Here is an 18086-nt window from a genome sequence, read left to right on the forward strand (position 1 = left end):
AACAGTGAAGGGAAACGCTGGAGCGTGTGTGAGTCAGCGGGGGATGAAAGCTGTATATAATTTAGAAGTCAAATCATAAGATGAATTAAGCCGAAGACAAACCTCACCTAAAATGGACAGTGTCCAAGGCCATTGAAGAGTGCCCCCACGTAGGTCAGGGGACATGAACACATCAGCAACTGCAAACTGAAATAAGCACGGTGTGCTGTTAAGGCTAATATTTCATCCCAGAAGTGCTAAAAAGGCAAACATTGTTTTTAAATATGAGGCAAACCTTCAAAGGAGTCGACCAGATCTTGTACAAAGAAACAGCCTGCGGAGCTCTACCTTCATGTAGGTGTTGGAGTACCAGCAGGATTTTGTCAGCGTATTTGCTAATACTGATCCCTGAGAAAGAGAGCAATTATCCATTTCCCAGGTACGCTCTGAAACATAAACAATGTTACATAGGTAAGAGATGCTTGAATCTCTGTCTTACAGACCTTTAAATTAATTCTATACACTTCACTCACTTGAACGGATGCCCTTCATCTGTCTTCTGCACAGCCTGCAGCACAGACTTGTAGATCCTGAAACTGATGGTGGCTGAAAGGGCTGCCAGGGCCAAGTAGGGCTCCAACACTGACCACACTAAACTGGGTCAGGGAGAAAAGGAGCAGAAGAACGCTGCTGAACACTGCACCTGATTGCTTCACATTTCTCCAGTAGAGGAGGTCAATTGCTGAGAAGGAAACAGAGAAAAAGGGAGTTAGAACCCATAACTACCATTACCTGGGCTCTGACTTTGTATCATGTAGTCATTTTTAAAGTCATTAAGCTGCTGTGCACTACACATCACACATTTAGGGTCAAATTACCTGGAAGCTCTTGACAGCCCCAGTGCCTCCAGGGAACTGCGGCTGTCACGGGATCCTGTTTTAACCCAGCTTCCTAACCCAGCTTTTCATTAGGTTTGAGTGAGCTATGGAGCTGTCAGAGGATGAAGGTACTATCTTTCGATTATCTTTACATCCAAAATAGAGTAACTTGTTGAACATGTATTTTAATGATGTTGTAACTATTTTGGGCTTTTTCTATGTTCTTACTGTTAAGAGCACCTGGTCTGGTCTCATACATATACAAACATACATGTTTACATTACACTGAGGGTACACCTGCATCGCCTGCTCACAGTGCAGAATTAATGATTGGACCTATAGCTCTGTGAAAGCAGCAGCAAATATAGCTGCATTATCAGCAGTTCACAAATTAATGGCTCAAAAGTGACCTGGCCAGGCAGGCTTGTCTGACCAGCAATGCGGGATGACAAAGCATTCACTAACCTCATTAATGCATTGACACAGCAGGATTCCTGTCATGTGTTATCACTCAAACGAGAAAAACTGTCTGGACTACAACGCTGGACGTGCTAACACATAGACATCTAGCTACACTGTTATTCTCACAGCCTTCTTTGGGTGGCGAGGCTTGTAATTCAAAGCCACTTGCAGAAATGAAATAGAAGTGATAACTGAGGATTAGCCCAGTGTACCATTACAGCTTCAGTGGTCGACATGGTCCTCCTCTAGCAAGTCATCTGTGTCAGCTGGAAGCACAGGCCTGTTTCCATGAGAACTGTCAGCTGCCTGTTTCAACCTCTGCTGAACCAGCTTGCCTCCCCACAACCACAGCAAGGCCTACCAATACAACTATGTTTTAGATTGCATCTTCTCGAATCAACACCAAGTAATCTTTAATGTCACATAGAGAGTAAAGTTTTGTACTAGTGAAAAGGAGAGTATTGCCGCTGAGGTCCTCTTGGGTGTCTTACTCTTCCTCCTAGCTGGCCTGCTTGCCTGCTCTAATTTTAGCTATAGAGCTGTGAGCAGCATAGTGATGACGGGCCATCTTTAAAACTCCACTAAAAGGCATCTGTGGATGCCCTGAAAGGGCTAGGCTGGACCTGGATGGTCAAAGAACAATCATGTTGTGATTATTCACCCACCTCACAGTAACTGTCCCCGCACTGTCACATAGCACCAGTATAAACCTGTTTCTCACCTGCAACCCCAATCAGCCACCCTACCACTATCACTTCAAAGGACTCTGCCATTCAGCAACAGCATCCATGTGCCAAAGCTGCCACATGGATCACTCCTATAGACGCCATTGCTAACAAACACTGACAAACGCCATGTGGCTACTGATTTAAATAAAAATTGCTCTCTCAAACACACACACACAGACAGGCAGATGGTAGCAAGAGACAGCCAGGGTAACACATCAACAACACAAAAGCAGCACTTCAAGGGAGACGTATTGACAGGCAACAGTTACTTGTGATGTGCTGGCACAGACTGAAAAGGCTTTAGCTGCAGTAGAGGCTTGTACTAACCTTGCGGCTCCCATGGCTGAACAGGGAAAGAGGCAGCTGCTTTATCCACGGACAGAAAGGAGAGCACTGAAGGGGAAGTCCCCCCCCTTTACGGGAGAGGAGGAGCCAAAGCCACACCAGCAAATCAGTATTCGCCCAAGCAGAGGGACTGAGGAGGGTGGGGACAAGTAGGGGGTGTGGTTGCCAAAGACTGTAGTGCAATCCTGTACACATACACCCTCTGAGCTCAGCTCAGCCCCTTTGACTCAATGCAATCAGAGCTGGGGCACCAGCTAAAACAAAAGCCAGCACACAAAAACTGGGAAACTTGCATCACTTGGCTTTGGTTGCTAAAAAAAAAATGGCAGACTAACCAGCGCTCTATAAAAAATGCTTTGGTGGCCATGGATCTGCTAAGCACCTGCCTGATGCAGTTACCATAGTTACCATGTTCCATTTTCTCTCACTGCTTACTGAGAGATGGAGAGAGGTCAGGAAGGGAGGGGCTGAAAGGGAGGGAGGAGAAGAGGGCTCCTTTGTGGAAAAGAGAGATTCATTGTGCTCTGAATCTGGGGAATCAGAAGCTCATCGTGTGCGTCTACAACACCATGCCACATAATACAGCCACTCCCTTTATTGTGGCGACAAAAAGAACAATAGCAGGTTTCACAACAGACCTGTGTGTGACAAGAGTCAGCTATGAACAGAAGTATGTAAAAAGTTTAAAGAATGTTAACTGATAGTTGAGTCATATTACAAGCAAAATGTCTGACTGAATTAAATCTAATTTGTACAATAATGTTAATTAGTTTAAACTAGATAACCTTTGGATGATTGTTTCACTTCTGTAGATAAGCCTATATTTGTTCCAGAACTTAATCTAATGTTCATATTACCCTATTAAGACCTAAGGCAATCCCATAAGAAAAGTCTTTGTTGCAGTGTTCATCAGTATTAGAAAAATTAGTCAATGAAGTGCTTATTTATCTTAAAAATAGTTATGTGCTAGCAGATATGTCACATCAGACTATAAAAGAAGAAACACAAACTGTGTGTTGGTTTTCAAGAGGTGAAGGAATACAATGAATGTGGAGAGCCTGTAACTTTTGATATGGGGGAAAAAACTCAATAGAACAAGTGTCCTGTTGAGTTTTTGAGCCTACAAGACTTAGATAACTGACACAACACTGAATATAGGATGTTGAATCAGTGCAGAGAAATGGTAAGAGCGCTTACCTCCCTTTGCACTGAGTTTTTGAATTGAATAACCAACACACACACACACACACACTGAGCAAAAAAAACGGAGCAAACGATTAACACCATTGACAATAATATAATTTCCCATCCCCCTTTTCTGTAGTGGAACTAGTTTAGCCTGACCTAATTAAATCACCAAAGACATCCTTTTGGCCTCAAACAAGCTATCAGAAAGACTGAGAGAAAACACACAAGGACAGTTCTGCTGCCAACAGTCCTTTCACAGCTGTGAATCAGGACAGTTTCTGGACCACTGTGACCGAAGTTGGAATTATTATCAAAGAAATAGTTTACAATGTATTAAACTCACTAGTGTTGCTGTGCTTGGCTCCTTAAACAGGAGGCAGAAAGTTTGAGCAGAAGAGCAGAAAAAAATAGTGAGAAAACAAATCAACTAAAAGGATGATGAACAGCTCCAATCATCTATTGTGTTAATTTAAAGCTTGACTGCACTCTCACGCTTTATATAGTGTTTGAATTGTTGGACCCAAATTATCAGCAATTAGATAACTGGAAGCTAAGCATCTTATTTTTCTCAAATCTGTGCATTCCTTTGTGATTTACAAAGCAAAAACTCAGTTTCATAACAAGCAGAAAAATCTTTCAAAAATGACAGTTTGAAAGTTGTCCAAAAACACTAAAACATCTCAGCAAGAGGTCTAAATTTTAAATGTGAAAACGGTAATGCTTTAACAGCGTTATCTGCTAACTATGTTCACACAGTGGGGAGAATCTCAACAGTTTCCTTTTTTTTTTTTTTTTTTTTTTTTTATATTATCTCAACAGTTTTCATCTGAATGTGGAGAACATGTTGGCACAAGTAAATATAAGCTGTTTAAATGCACATTATGTGAATTGATTAATTTTGAGTCTCCTTTTAGGATTCAGTGCAGCTTGATGAGGCCGACGGAGTTTGGTGGCAGTGAGTCAGTCGTGCACTGCAATAGAGAATGACTTAAAAAAAAAAAACCTCCAGCTTTAAGATGAGTTAAGATAAGATTATTAAGATTTGAAACTTGTACTAACTTAATTTGATGGCGTTCATCATTTACTGTGGATCGAATTCATCAGAGATCAGGAACTTCATGTTTAGCTGACGTCTCAGACATCAGCTTATCAAATGGATAATGACTCAGCAAGAATAACATCAAAATGGGTTTGTCCTCAAAAACTCTAAGCTCACACAACACAATCAGATACTGTTATGATCCATGCTGTGATACAATGAACAGATTATTCTGACCTGCTTAGTCAAACCTAAGAGGATGACAGACTAATAAAACCACAAACAGTGTGGCTAAAGAGGCGCCATTTCTCTATCCTATGGTTCCGTTTTCTGAGCCATTCGTCCTATGAAAGAGACACGCAGAGGATGTTCCTGACATGGCACAGCCTTTGCAAGGTACCACGGGGGCAGAGGAGATAGGGGTTGATGTAATCAGGATGGGTGCGCCCTGGTTACCATGGAGAACAGTCTGTCAGCACCCGTCCAGATAGGCTTTTGACTGCCTTGTTTAAACAAAAACCAGAAGCATACGCCATGTATAAAATCCAGCTCCCTTCCACATATTACACAATGGGGAGGGTATCTAACAATGGCACGCACACAGTCACATTGGTCTATAACCCTGGCATCCGTAATACACATGCCACCCAAAACAGATGGCACCCAGCCATGTTGGTGTGCACACTCATTTTCCGACAACACACAACGGTGTGCTCCATCACTCACCTGTTCCTCTTTCGATTTTTGCTTTTTAGGTATACACCCACATCAGAGCAGGCAGAAAGGCTCTGCCCTGTACGGGCGTGTCCACATGAAAGAAGGGGCCCAGCAAAAAGGGACTTTTCTGTGATTTCTCAACACTTACGACACAATGGATATGAAAATGTGCAGCGACGCAATAAGGAGCACTACACATGCTCTAGGATATCACCACCTTGCAGTGCAATATAATTTCAACAATACCAGTAGCCAGAATAACAGCCCATCTCTCACCACCGCAGAACACAGACAAATGCTGAGTAAATCACAGTAAACACATCAGTACCCTGGCCTTTCCAGCTGCTCCAAGAGCACTCCTTCTTGGTCACGTCTGCAGTGGCCTGCATGCTGGTGCTCATTTAGGTCCCTGTTCTGTCTCTCTTTATGGTTTTCCTTTTCTTCTTTGTTTCCCTCTTCAGTAAAACCGACTCACTCACTCATCCCAGAAAGGCATGAATGGTGGAAAAGGATGCAGAAAAGAGGCTGAGACGACGTGGGGGAGGGAGGAAGGGAGGGAGGGAGGAGAGGTTTCCAAGGTGCTGCCTGCTTGCCGAGCACAAAGACCGATGCTGTGGAGCGGGCTCGCCAGAACAGAAGGAGCAGGGAAAGTGCGTACGTGTATGTCGGTGTGTTGGGGGAGGGAGGAGTGGAGGGGCAAATTGTAAACATCACACTACCGTTTCTGCTGCAGCAAACCATCCATGCAACGATTAAGAGCCTCAGGGGTAAAAGCATTGGGTGGTGCATGGTCAAAGGGGTTTCGTCTTGCCAAGGGCAAGGTTTTCACAATAACATGAGCCTCAGACCTGGTTAATCGTGGGGGATACAAGCAAGAATGGGGTTATCCAGCACACTTTGTCAAGACAACTAAAGCCTACTGATCAATCCTCATATGGTTTCTAGCAATCCACAATAGGTGTCTCATGTAGCTTGTTGGCAAAATATTTTAAACGATGCAGTTAGTGAAATGTGCCATAAACACAACACAGACCCACATCTCTGATGTGTAAAAGAAGTAATTTCTCAGTCTGATGTCACGCTGCACGTAAAACAGGATGCAATGTTCTTTAAAAGCTTGAAATGGCAGGACTTGATACCACGTTGCTAAGGAAAAACATGGCAAATATCCAGCTCGTTTCTTTGTTATTTGCACATTACAGTATGTAAGGCTGTAGCTAAGATTTAAATAGCTGTTTCCACTATGGCTCACGGTAATTCAAGAGGCAAAGTGCTTGTTCTTAATAATTCATGTCAAGAGACACTGTTCATTTCAGCACAGTGTTCCTAGTTTAGTGCCTTTAGGATGTGTTGGGGCTTTATGATTTCCTCCCTGGAACACATTTGGAATGCAAATAGAGGAAAATTGCTTTGGAAATAAAACAAGGTAAGATGCTTACAAGTTTTAAAAGAACAGCTCAGTCATTAAGGTGTGAGCGAATAGTTTTTGTTCAAATAATTTTCCTCTATCCTTTCAAAGCTGTTAGCCAGGTCCACTCAGTCCTCCCCCCTGCAGACAGCCACACCTCACACCTTCTGCTCACTGCAGCTCTGACAGCCATCAATGCCAACAAGCAAACCATATGGAAAGAAAAAAGCTAGTTCATCTGAACCAGACTGAACATGCTCCCCCATCACTGTTGCTATGGTAACTGGTGTGGAAGTGACTGATGACATAAATATCCTCTGGTCTTCCACAGAGCAGCAGAGACAAAGGTGTCTTCCGCCCTCTGGTGGTGGAGAAAAATACACGTGACCTGCTTTTTAGCATTTCCAGAATCTTCTCACTGTCTGAGTAAACAAAACAAGGCGACTCAGCTAGTATTCAGTGAATTTACAATTCAGTAATGTGACTGTTCACATGAATCAACACAGCTCACTGCATGTTTAAAGAAACCCCTACATGCATGCAAACCTATGTTTGATTTGAAGCCAGAAGAACAAAAAAAAAAAAAAAAAAAAAGGAGTGATTTCCTTTGACGCACAGATAAAACAAATGCAAAAAGAAGCCTTTGAAGCTTTCATGTAGGAGTGTGCCCCAGTTTTCAGTATCACAGGATTATGTAAACCCACTGTCTACAAGGACAAAATGAAGAGCCAACAGAAGTCAAAATACCCATGTCAACATCAAAATGTGCAGCTTAGACAGCATTAACTGCTCGCTGCAGCTGGTATGCCTGACTTATCTAATCATAAGTGTGATGTAAGAATGCGGATGCTGTCAAGATGCAAAAGGAGCCTTTGCACAAACATTTGGAGTTTAAAAATATTTACAGGTTAGGCAGTGCTGCTTTATATTGTCAGACACCATGCATGGACATTCATTGGAGTAAACGCATCCTTTTATTGACTGCCTTTTCTCATATATGCCACCAGGTGGAAGCAAATGTAGAGAGAAAACAAGCACTTTCCTCTCATTCCTGGTACAGAAACACCCACTCAGAAAAGGACATCCCATTTTTCTTTTTATTTTATCACCAGTTTTATTTTATCACCAGTTAAAATACAAATCCACAGACACTCCTAATGTCTTTTGAAAATCAAGGAACATTAGCAACACTCCCTGATTCACAAGCTTCCACTTACTTCTGTAAAGTTCATATGCCAAGATGAAGCCACTGTATCAATGGTAGGAATACAGATTGATAACATTTAACACACTTTAAATAAGAATGAATGAAATAAAGTCAGGACTAACCTTTTTGTTTATCAAATCCCTCCAGAAAGATTGATACAGCAGGTTTTCCTTGGTCTTCTTTGCCCTCACTGGTGATCTTGTGCATGTCACCCTGGTGGGCCTTTTCTGATCGTACCTCTGGAGGTACAGCGGCTGTTGGGGGCTTAGGCTTGCTGGGACCTTCCTCTGTTTTCACAGGGTTCTTGGCCTTTTCTGGAATCAGAGGCTCAGCTGGCATTGCCTCAATTGTACTGCGAGGAGGGGTGGTAGTGGAAACCAATGGAGAGTGAGGGCTGACTCCCTGTTTGGGGCCACTCGCACCCTGCTCTCTCTTTGGGCTTTCCTCAGATGCAGACTCAATGAAGAGATCACTGTCAAGCTCTGCCTCTCTCTCCTCCCTCAGTATGCTGTAGGCTGTGGGTGGAGCAGAGCTGCCTACAAGGCCAAAACCACCCTTGGTAACCGGAGGATTGTCAAACGGGTTGTTAGGCTGGCTGAAAGCTCCCTTGCTCTTAGGGGGTTCAGCAAACGGGTTGCTACTAGGTTTGGGGGGCTCTTCAGACACTAGCTCGATCTCTGAGTCTCCAGACTCTGCACTACTGCCATCATGCTCCCTGTTGCCGGGCTTTTTGCCTGGATTGCTTTTGGTAAATGTCGGCTTTCCCACCTCAGACTTGAACATGTCACGTGTTGGGAATTCTTTCTCTGCCCACAAAGAAATAGAGAAGGGGGAGAAAAAAAAACTGCAAATCAGTTGAGTTACTTTACAAATCCAGTTTAACTTGTGTAAAGTTAAAGCTGTCACTTTTGCTATATTTAAATGGATGATTGTTTACTTAAGAAAGTCACCAACATTACAACCAAAAATGAGACCAGGTTGTACAACACAGTGCATATCTCTTACATGTTTTTCTAGGTAACTATGTAAAACCCCAGCACAGGTTTTAACTGTGTGGTCACTAATAAATTGTAGAGTTTACAGCCTGACTTTCTGCAAATCTTAAGGCATGCCCCAAAAAAATGCTAACAAGAATAGCATTATATTGGCTATCTTTGGCTCGTTTAAATAGCAACACTTAGAAATTTTTTGTGCTTTTAAATGGTAAAGAGACTAAACAAACCACGAGGAGTGTTATGTCTTAAAACATTAGTCTTCAGTTTCTCAACCATGTGCTCTTTTCCATAATCAACAACTTCCGTGACAGCCTGGTAAAATTTACTGATGCTGATATAATAAAATTTTATGATATTATGAGAGATTTTTGTATAAATTGCCCATAATCTTTTAAACCTGAGGCAAGTGTCTATGTGTATTTGATGTGCTTACGTGTTGGGGACGCATTAGGAGTGGAAGCAGGGCTTTCATCCTCCGGCTCTGACAGTGTCACAGTGGGAACCCCCTGTAAGCCCACACTGAGGATGTTCTCACGCTCAGACACATTAACTGGAGAGGGATGCTGCTGCAGCTCAGACTTGGAAGGTGGAGGCTGGGACTCAGTCAAAGTGATCTTCACTGGGCTGGCTGTCTGTGGTGTGCCACCCAGGTTTCGGTAGGAGCGGTAGTCCGTCAGCTCCTCATCGGATGGCTCTTCAACATAAGGGAAAGAATGAGAGCCAAGTGCTGGACCTAGATTTTCATCTTCCTCTTCATCATCCTCATCTTTTCCAAGATTTTTATCCATGTAGCTATCCAGGAAGTCATGACCAGCTGATATTTTGTCAGCCTTGTTTGACAGAGCCCCCTGGTGCTGGTACTGGTGCACTTCCTCGTGGCTGATATCCATGTAGTTGTAGGATTCTGTTTTGTGTGAGCCCAGCAGAGACTTTGGCATGTCATCCATTGGCTTGGAAGCCATTTTGGTGTTGGAGCTGAAGCTGTAGGTGTCACTTGAGAAGTGGTCCAAGACAGAGGAGCCAGAGGAGTTGTTGGAGGGCTTTAGGTCGTCCGACAGGTATGAGGCTTCCCTGCCGGTTGTGAAACTCTGATTGGACAGCAGGGATGTGTACACATCACCATCATCATTCATAGGCTTCCTGAACAAGCCAGACATGGGATCATCTACAAAAACAGAGAAAGAAAGAGTCAGAGAAAGCCAGGCGACAGATAAAGAAGAATGCAGAGCTCTCTGTGTTACGCAGTTGAATCAAACCAGCCTGTCTCTGAGCAGTGTGATTAATGAAAACATCCAGTTAAACAAAGCTATGCTTCAGCCAGTGCTGCTGCCAGGGAGAGAGACTGTGGCACTGTGAGAGCAGAACAGTCCAATTGGGTGTCTGGCTGTGCAGATCGGCGAGGCTGCAGACACAGAGGGTACTTGTACCCAATAGGAGACAATGGCGGATTGTTCAGGCACCCCAAAAAAGTAAGGAGACACAACCAAAGTCTGTTCTGTAGCACACAAGTAAAGTGATGCCTGTAGTCTCATTTCAGCCCTGTAATCACAAATCCTGCATCTTCCCAAACAGAATGTAGTGACAGTGAGGTTGGCTTTTTAAGTGGTGTGCTGACAAGAAGTTAAATGGCTCCCATCACCTCCTTTGATGTTCAGACATAGCATCCATTATTTGAAAAAATATTTTCATATTTTGAATCATCAGCTTACAACAGACAAGATTAGTTTGGTGTTAATTATTAGTTAGGTGTTAATATTTGCCCCATTGTAATATGTCCCCTGTGCTTTTAAAACTCAAGTCTCCCACAAGGGAGACGGATGCCCTGCCAACTGAGCTATCCAGCCACTTTTCAAAAGTGATTTCCCCTTAAAAAGTAGATTTTTTTTTAATGGACTGACACCTGAGGATATGAAAATCAGTCAATCAATAGAAAACAAATCATTTATCCAAACTCTCTGAATATTATAACTATAAACTGTATACCCAAACAGCGAGACCATGCCCATCTTTACTTCTGAAAGTTTCAAGTCTATTACCAACCTGCCAATTAACTTTAGTTGTGATGTGACAAACAAGGTGTATTTTAAATCAGTCTTATATTTCTAAATCTGTTTTCCTCCCTGTATCTTTTATTAATTTGTACGCATTAAGTTTAAAATAATAATTTAAAAAACAATATAATTTCATGTCAAACGCTATCAAAAGTAGGCATGCTTCCAGTACAAATATGAAAATACAATCAACTCCAATAATCACAGTACCCACACAAAAACATACACTACACAACAGATTATGTTAACAGATTCTGTTGAGCTGTTTACAAATCAGAGTTTATACATCCACGAACTAAGCTCCTCCTGCTCTCTAGCCCTGCTTCTCCAGGGCAGCGGTTGCTGCTATAAATAGACTGTGTCCAGCTGCTGGACTGGATAAGGGGGAAAGAGTTAAAACTGCAGCCTCAGGGTTAGCTTTGGAGAATGCAGACTGACTGACAGAAGACCCAACAGGTCAGGACGTCCCGTTCCTCCTTCTGCTTCCTCTAAAAAGCCCCACCACCCTCCCTTCTGCTGTCCTTTCAATAGCGGCTTCCTCCGTCATTAACAATACATCATACCGCAGTACTGAGGCGTAAACACTACACTCCCAAGCAGGGATACGAGGAGAGGCGTGATAAAATGAAGAAGAAAAGCAAGGCAGGCCAAGACGTGTTTAAGCTCCAGGTTATTTTGCATTATACAGACTTACATATCTAACAGATCAACATCTAAAGCAGTTGTAAACTATACATAAACACTGATATGAATTCCTTAATGTACTGTGTAAGTGAGGGTTGTCTAGTTCTGGTCTTCAAGGTCCACAATCCTGATCTTTCTCTGCACCAACACACCTTACTCAAATTAATGAGTTGTTTTGCAGAACTTCGTAACCTGTTGGGGCCATTTAATTTAAGTCAGGTGTGTTGGAGCAAGAAAAAAAAAATGAAAACCTGCAGGACTACGACCCTTGAAAACAGACTTTGGACACCCCTGGCCTAAGCTAACCAATATAATCCTCTTAATATACTACCATGGAATATATAGGTTCCACCAGTCATCACCCTGGCAACACAATCATAATCACAAAACACATCAATTCTCCGCATAAACAAATGCTGTGCGAAGAAGAAGAAAGGCGATCTCTGGTCACTGCTTGTAATCCGTTTGACCATGGGCAACACCAATCTCTCCTCATCCAACTCTTAAATGTTACAACATCCTAAACATACCAGCAGTTGCATAAGGCATCTGCAGCAGTTAAGAGGCTGCATGCATGTCATTAGCGAGCAGGAGAGCAGCCACTCTGAGCTTCTGCTTGACAAACTTGTTAGAGATGGGGGGCATTTTGAATCTGCTGATATGACATCGCACCCATACACTGGAAAACCCCACGAGGCTGAAACAATTGCTTCACTGCAGTTGGATGCCGATTGGGTATGACAACAGAGGATTTCTCCGCTCACTGTGGTCACACAACATATTCATGCCAGTGAAAGGATGGGGCAGATAAATAAAAATAAAAAAAGGTCCTGGTAGATGTGCTGTGCAGGGGGGTGAGGGGTTGGAGTCCTTTTGTTGTCCTTCGTGCAGCCAGTGCAACTCTGAAACTAATAGAGGCTGACAATCTGTGCCATGCCATGGCATAGTTCCTAATTATCAGGAAACTGACAAAACCAGGGAGTCCGGATGATATAAGAAGGGCATTGGTTGCAAAAATAATACAATAAAGGCTTACTGAGCAGCTTGCACAGAAGGTCTTTTCACTTTGAAAAACTCGGTAGTGTTATTAAAAATGAGATAAAATGAATAAACTAACATTTATCATGAATAATAGATAGGTACTTTAAATGTGCCTGGGCATTTTCAATAAGAAGTTTAATTTTGCCAAAAACGTCTGGACACATTATGTTGCCCTACATATTCCAACCAGGAGTTCAGCTTGGGGACTGAAGGGATGTTGCTGGTTCCCACAAAACCCAGCCATATTTCAGCTTTTCCTTGTAGCATCTGTGACTCTGGCTCAGTAACAACTCCATTGTTCTATCCACAGCTCTATCCACTATGGTGTTATCTTTCAGGAGTTCGCTTTCACAGCATGACCTTGTGGAAATCAATCCACTCTTACTGTGCTCTTATTTCAAAGCCATCTGTGCCTTTGACTGTAAATAATATACAGTCGCTCAATAATTTAGGGCACTGATGTTGTCTGGAGGTTTTGTATATGTGTTACTGTAAGATGCACATCAAACTTAACATGTGTGGAGCTTGACAAAATGTTTGACCTTAAGGTCCTGAAAACTAAAAATCCATTTATTTTATCTGTATTACATTATTTTTATATTTAGTTGTTGTCCACTATTATAAACTACACATTCCTTTCTAATGAAAAATGCAAATATATAAGTTTATATAAATGATTATACAAACTGCATTCTAAATAATTAATATGACACTAGCAATAACACTGATTTTGTCAATTATTTATTTTGCACGGTGGGACAAGAAGGAAGAAGAATTTCTCATCAAAATGAGCATATCTGCCTGCCTACTGTTTGATAAAGATCACATGGACTTCCTCCAAGCAAAGGGATGCTAAGAAATTGTTTTATGGACGAATGAGAGCAACATTTAATAACTTATTTTAAATTCAAATTGTTCTATTTCTTTATACGTCCTATTTATGAATTGCTGGAGAAAAAAAAGGTCTGTGAAACATGGTGGTGGTAGTGCCATGGTTTGGTCCAGTTTGACTGAATTATGGAACAATGAATTCTAGATTATTATATTAAATTCTTTAAAAATTAATATCAGGTCATAAATTATGTCTGAGAACTAAATCAGAAAAGAAAGTAGGTCATGTAGTGTGTCAGCAATCCTAAGCAAACAAGCTATTCTAGTAAAGAATAGTTAAAGAGGAACAGTTTTTATTTTGGAATGGCAAATAATGTGTTGAGGAGGAACATGAGGCAAGCAGTAAATGTAAGAAAAACCCAACAACAAACCAAGAATTAGGCTGTTTTGATGTAAGAAAGAGATAAAATTCCTGATCTCCAGAAATATTTACTGAAACTCTTAAGTTGCTGTTATAGTTACACAATGAGTCCACAACATAATAAAAAAAAGCTAAAGTTCATATTCTTTCACTCTGTCACTTCCAAATGAGTAATATTGGATCATTTTCTGAATAAAATGTGGCTGGATTGGATTCTCTTTATCTGCTTTAAGTACTTAGGTGAGAAGGTCTTTTATATGGGAAGACATAAAATTCTTATGGGTTTGTAAACTCTCAAGGACTACTAAAGGATGATTTTTGATTTCTAGACTGAAGTTTCTTGTTTGTCACATCTTAATGGCTATGGTCTTAAAAGCTTTTATTATGATGTTCTTGTTAATAATACATAGTATTGATTACAATATCTGTGGCTGTGCAATTACATGAAAACCAGTAACTAATTGTTCGCCTTTAACGCTAGTAAAGTGGAAGAAAGTAAGGAACACAAAGGCTGCCTTTACTGAGGTAGAACAAAACTACCACCAGAGGTCGATAGAAAAACAGCTATGATGTGAGATTCAGGTGGTCTGCTCCATTGATCCAAAACAATAGGCACATACAATTACTGTAAAATAAATTGGTGTATTCACTATTCTTTAAAAATTGCCTGAGGCCACACAGGACAAATGCTGTTTGTCAAGCATCCTTTGTCAAAGATGACTAAAGTGGACACAATTTGAATAAAAGATAATCTTAGCCCACAGTACGATCAGTACCTTTTTTTATACAGTATTGATTGTACTTCTCTTGGCTTGGATAGAACTTAATGGATGAATAGAGGGGGGTGTGGGAGGACTCAGACTAAGTGTTTGAAAGTTGTCTGCTTTGGGACAAAGCTGTCAAAAAGCATGACTTTGAAATACAAATTCACTTTAATTTTACAGCCAAGACATTGAAGAGTGTATAGAGACAAAAGGCATGCAAACAGGTCTGAATGACCTACACATTTTTTGCTGATAGTAGCTATAATCCCACGAGGAGTTTTGCACTAGTCTTGTTCAGGGATTACTCTGAGACCTCATTTCAAAGGGCTGGGCGTAAACAAAGCATCATGTTTCAGATGTTAACTATTAATTGTTTTCTGGATGAACACATGGGATTAAAAAGACATTAGAAATCATGACTTATTGATATGATGAGAGCAGGGTTGCGCTACACTATGTATTGTTCTGGGCAGCTTATTCAAACCAAAACAGCACAAGCCCTGTACATAGACGCAGAGGCATTGGAGCTTCATTGCTGTCAGAGAAAGGAACCATATTAAAGATGTCTTTAAAGAAAATGCAGCTTGTTGTAGTGCAAAGTATTTCCCAGCAGCCTGGCCATTTGAACTATCAGCCTTTTTATCACAACCTTGCCTCTCTTACCATTAAGCTGCCCTCCCCTCTTCTCCCTGCCATGTATTATTTTGTATCTTTTTCATCTAGTCTGAAAAGACCCTACGCTGCTTGCCCCCCCCTGGGAACAGGAGCTCAGCTCTCATCAGCTAAAGGCACAAATGCATCGTGCTGGCTTATGCAGTCCGGCAGAGTCCACTAAGTGCTTTCTCCATCTAAAAGATATGAACCCAGACAGACATCCGGTGCACTGTCTCATCCTTGTCACTGGTGGAACAGAAAAAGATTTGTGCCTAATCCATCAATCAGACACTAAATTGTAGGAGAAGATTTCTCACAGCTGATGCACTTTGCCAAGAAATAATAATGAGACTAATAAAATGCACTTGTAAAGGTTATAGAGAGCCTGATGAAGAAAGGGATGCTAATGTGCAATCTCTCCATCTGCAATGTGCGCTTTTTTTCTGCCGTATGACAGAGCAAGTAGTGAGGCTATTAGCCGTCTGCTAACTCGACTGGAATGTTTTCACAGCACACCTGGTCATGATGCAGCACTTTCTTCTGCATCTGTCTATCCCATGCCTCTTATGACTGACATATGATGGGAAAATAAAATATAAAAGACACTGAACTACCGTGCAGTGTCAGAGATCTGGGATAGGTTCTGTCCTGGAGTAATTTAATACGGCTGAAATCAGCACATGGTCTGAGGGTAGATTACTGTTGTGAACAAGATTTAGGATGAGTATGGATCAATTACCTAGAGGCAATTACAGACTTCTTAAAGGGATACCGTTTCACATCTTATTCTGATTAAGAGCTACACTTATTTTCTTGCTTTAGTTAAAAAAATATATATCTGTAATATATTCTATGATTATGCTTCAGTAATGCAGTGTGAAGACTAGTGGAACTATTGGATGTTTTTGACAAAGATCAGAGGAGACTACAATATATCTGCTTGAGAAAGAAGTGTCCACTCTGCCCTGCTAAATACTGTAGGATGAGATCTGGAGTGTTCCCACCAAGAACATACGTGACAGAGTGAATTATTTCACTTGTATGGGCATGACTCTGCTCTGTGGAAGTCACAGCAATATCAGACTATTTTGATCTCTTTCAGTAACTAAAACAAAGTCTGTGTGTTTGTCTATTACCGCCTACACAGCTCCTTCAGCAGACTGTTATAAAAGTAGAGTACATGCTTTCTTTACTTTTTCAGTGAGTAAAGCTGGCCAGATCATAATTACTTAAGTAGCACTTGACAGAAAATAGATGTTTTCTTGCCTGTCTTGGATCAGCAACAGCATGCTGAGAAAGGGTCTGAGCAGCCAAGAGAGGAAATTGGACAGCATCCTTTTTTTAAAGCAAAATCTCATGAATTTTTCAGTGAATTCGTGAATAAAAGTGCAGGGCTCTAGTTTTGCACGCCAAGCGCATGGTGAGCCATGCTACTTCAGGATTAAAAATAGCAGCATGAGCTGTGGTGAAGGGGGTGAGGGACTTAGAACTGAGATCGGCATTATCTTACACAAAAACATGCCTTCAGCTGATCATATAACAATATCATTAACATGGTCTAAGGTTCCATCATGCATCTGATTTTTTACTTCAGTGAAAAAAATGAATAAAATACTTTGATGGAGTCTCCTGCTCTGATGATATAATGGGGATTAAGCTTTTTTTTTAAATACTCTGTCCCTTTACAATCTAGGGCTTTAGGTCTGTAATCTATTTATCTTGTTTCACCTTATGAAACTGCAGGTATATTACAAATAGTAAGCTTCAGCTTTTATGTGAGGTCTGTTATATAATAGTAAATGTTTAAAGAAGTTCAACAGGCTGTGTGGTAAGTCCTGCTGCATCTCATCCATAGACTCACATCAAACTACAGTGAGACCTGCGCAGGCAAGTGGAAAAACCAGAGGGCTATAAATGGTGTTTTATGTCTATCAAAGGATGAGTTTGACTGAATTTCTTTGGACATGTCATTATTTAATTGGGCATAGCTGTTATGGCCGCTGATTTACTATAAGCATGTGAAAGTTCCTCCGTGCAGCTTGTTTTTGTGTGTTTTTCAACCCCAGAAGTTTTGACTCGCCGTGCGGACAGATAAGCAGGCCGTCGTAATCTATGACAAATTGACTGCGTCTCGCGCGCTGTATTGCCACCATAATACAGACGTGTTGTGTTGTTAATATTTGCTATAATGAGGCTTAATGTGATATCAATAAAAGACGGCGGTGAATAATACGATTTAAGTTTAGATAAGATTGAGTTTTACCTGTAGATGCAGTTTCCATAGCAACGGAAGGCCTTTTCCCGTCGTCCTGGAAAGGATGATCCAGGTCGCTTGTCGCGTCGCCGCCTTTCGGCTTAAATTCCTCACGAAACTCCTCGAACCGGGTCGGTGTGCTCCCAAACAGGCCGTTCCTCCCATAGTCATCCCCAAACCACTTCCCTTCCGAGCTTAGCTCCTCACCGGGCTGAGCAGACATGCTTGTTCCTGTTGTCGGACAGACGACACAGTAGCTGCTAAGCTTCTTCTTGTTTACCGTACAGCGGAGCGGTAAAAGAGCGTTGCGATGGACGACAGAGAAAAACACAACTGTGCAGCTCCTGGCAGGCTTCTATTAGTTGTGCGTCTGGTTTTAGGCGCCACGGATGAGGCGGTGCGGTCGGTTTGGGAACAGGGAGTGAGGTTGATTGTTTTAG

General features: G+C 41.7%; 1 protein-coding gene across 1 annotated transcript; it reads right to left on the minus strand.

Annotated features, from left to right (window-relative positions):
* Positions 1-274: 274 nt before the first annotated feature.
* rtn1a (reticulon 1a) lies at positions 275-18042 on the minus strand. Its single transcript, XM_041971246.1, has 5 exons — positions 17656-18042; positions 9380-10111; positions 8074-8757; positions 513-721; positions 275-425 (listed from the first exon to the last, which is right to left on the minus strand). The coding sequence occupies exons 1-4, from the start codon at positions 17867-17869 to the stop codon at positions 528-530; spliced, it is 1824 nt and encodes a 607-aa protein (XP_041827180.1). The 5' UTR covers positions 17870-18042; the 3' UTR covers positions 275-425; positions 513-527.
* Between the last annotated feature and the right edge of the window lie 44 nt (positions 18043-18086).

This window comes from Melanotaenia boesemani, chromosome 20, assembly GCF_017639745.1.
Source record: "Melanotaenia boesemani isolate fMelBoe1 chromosome 20, fMelBoe1.pri, whole genome shotgun sequence".
Lineage (NCBI taxonomy): Eukaryota > Metazoa > Chordata > Actinopteri > Atheriniformes > Melanotaeniidae > Melanotaenia > Melanotaenia boesemani.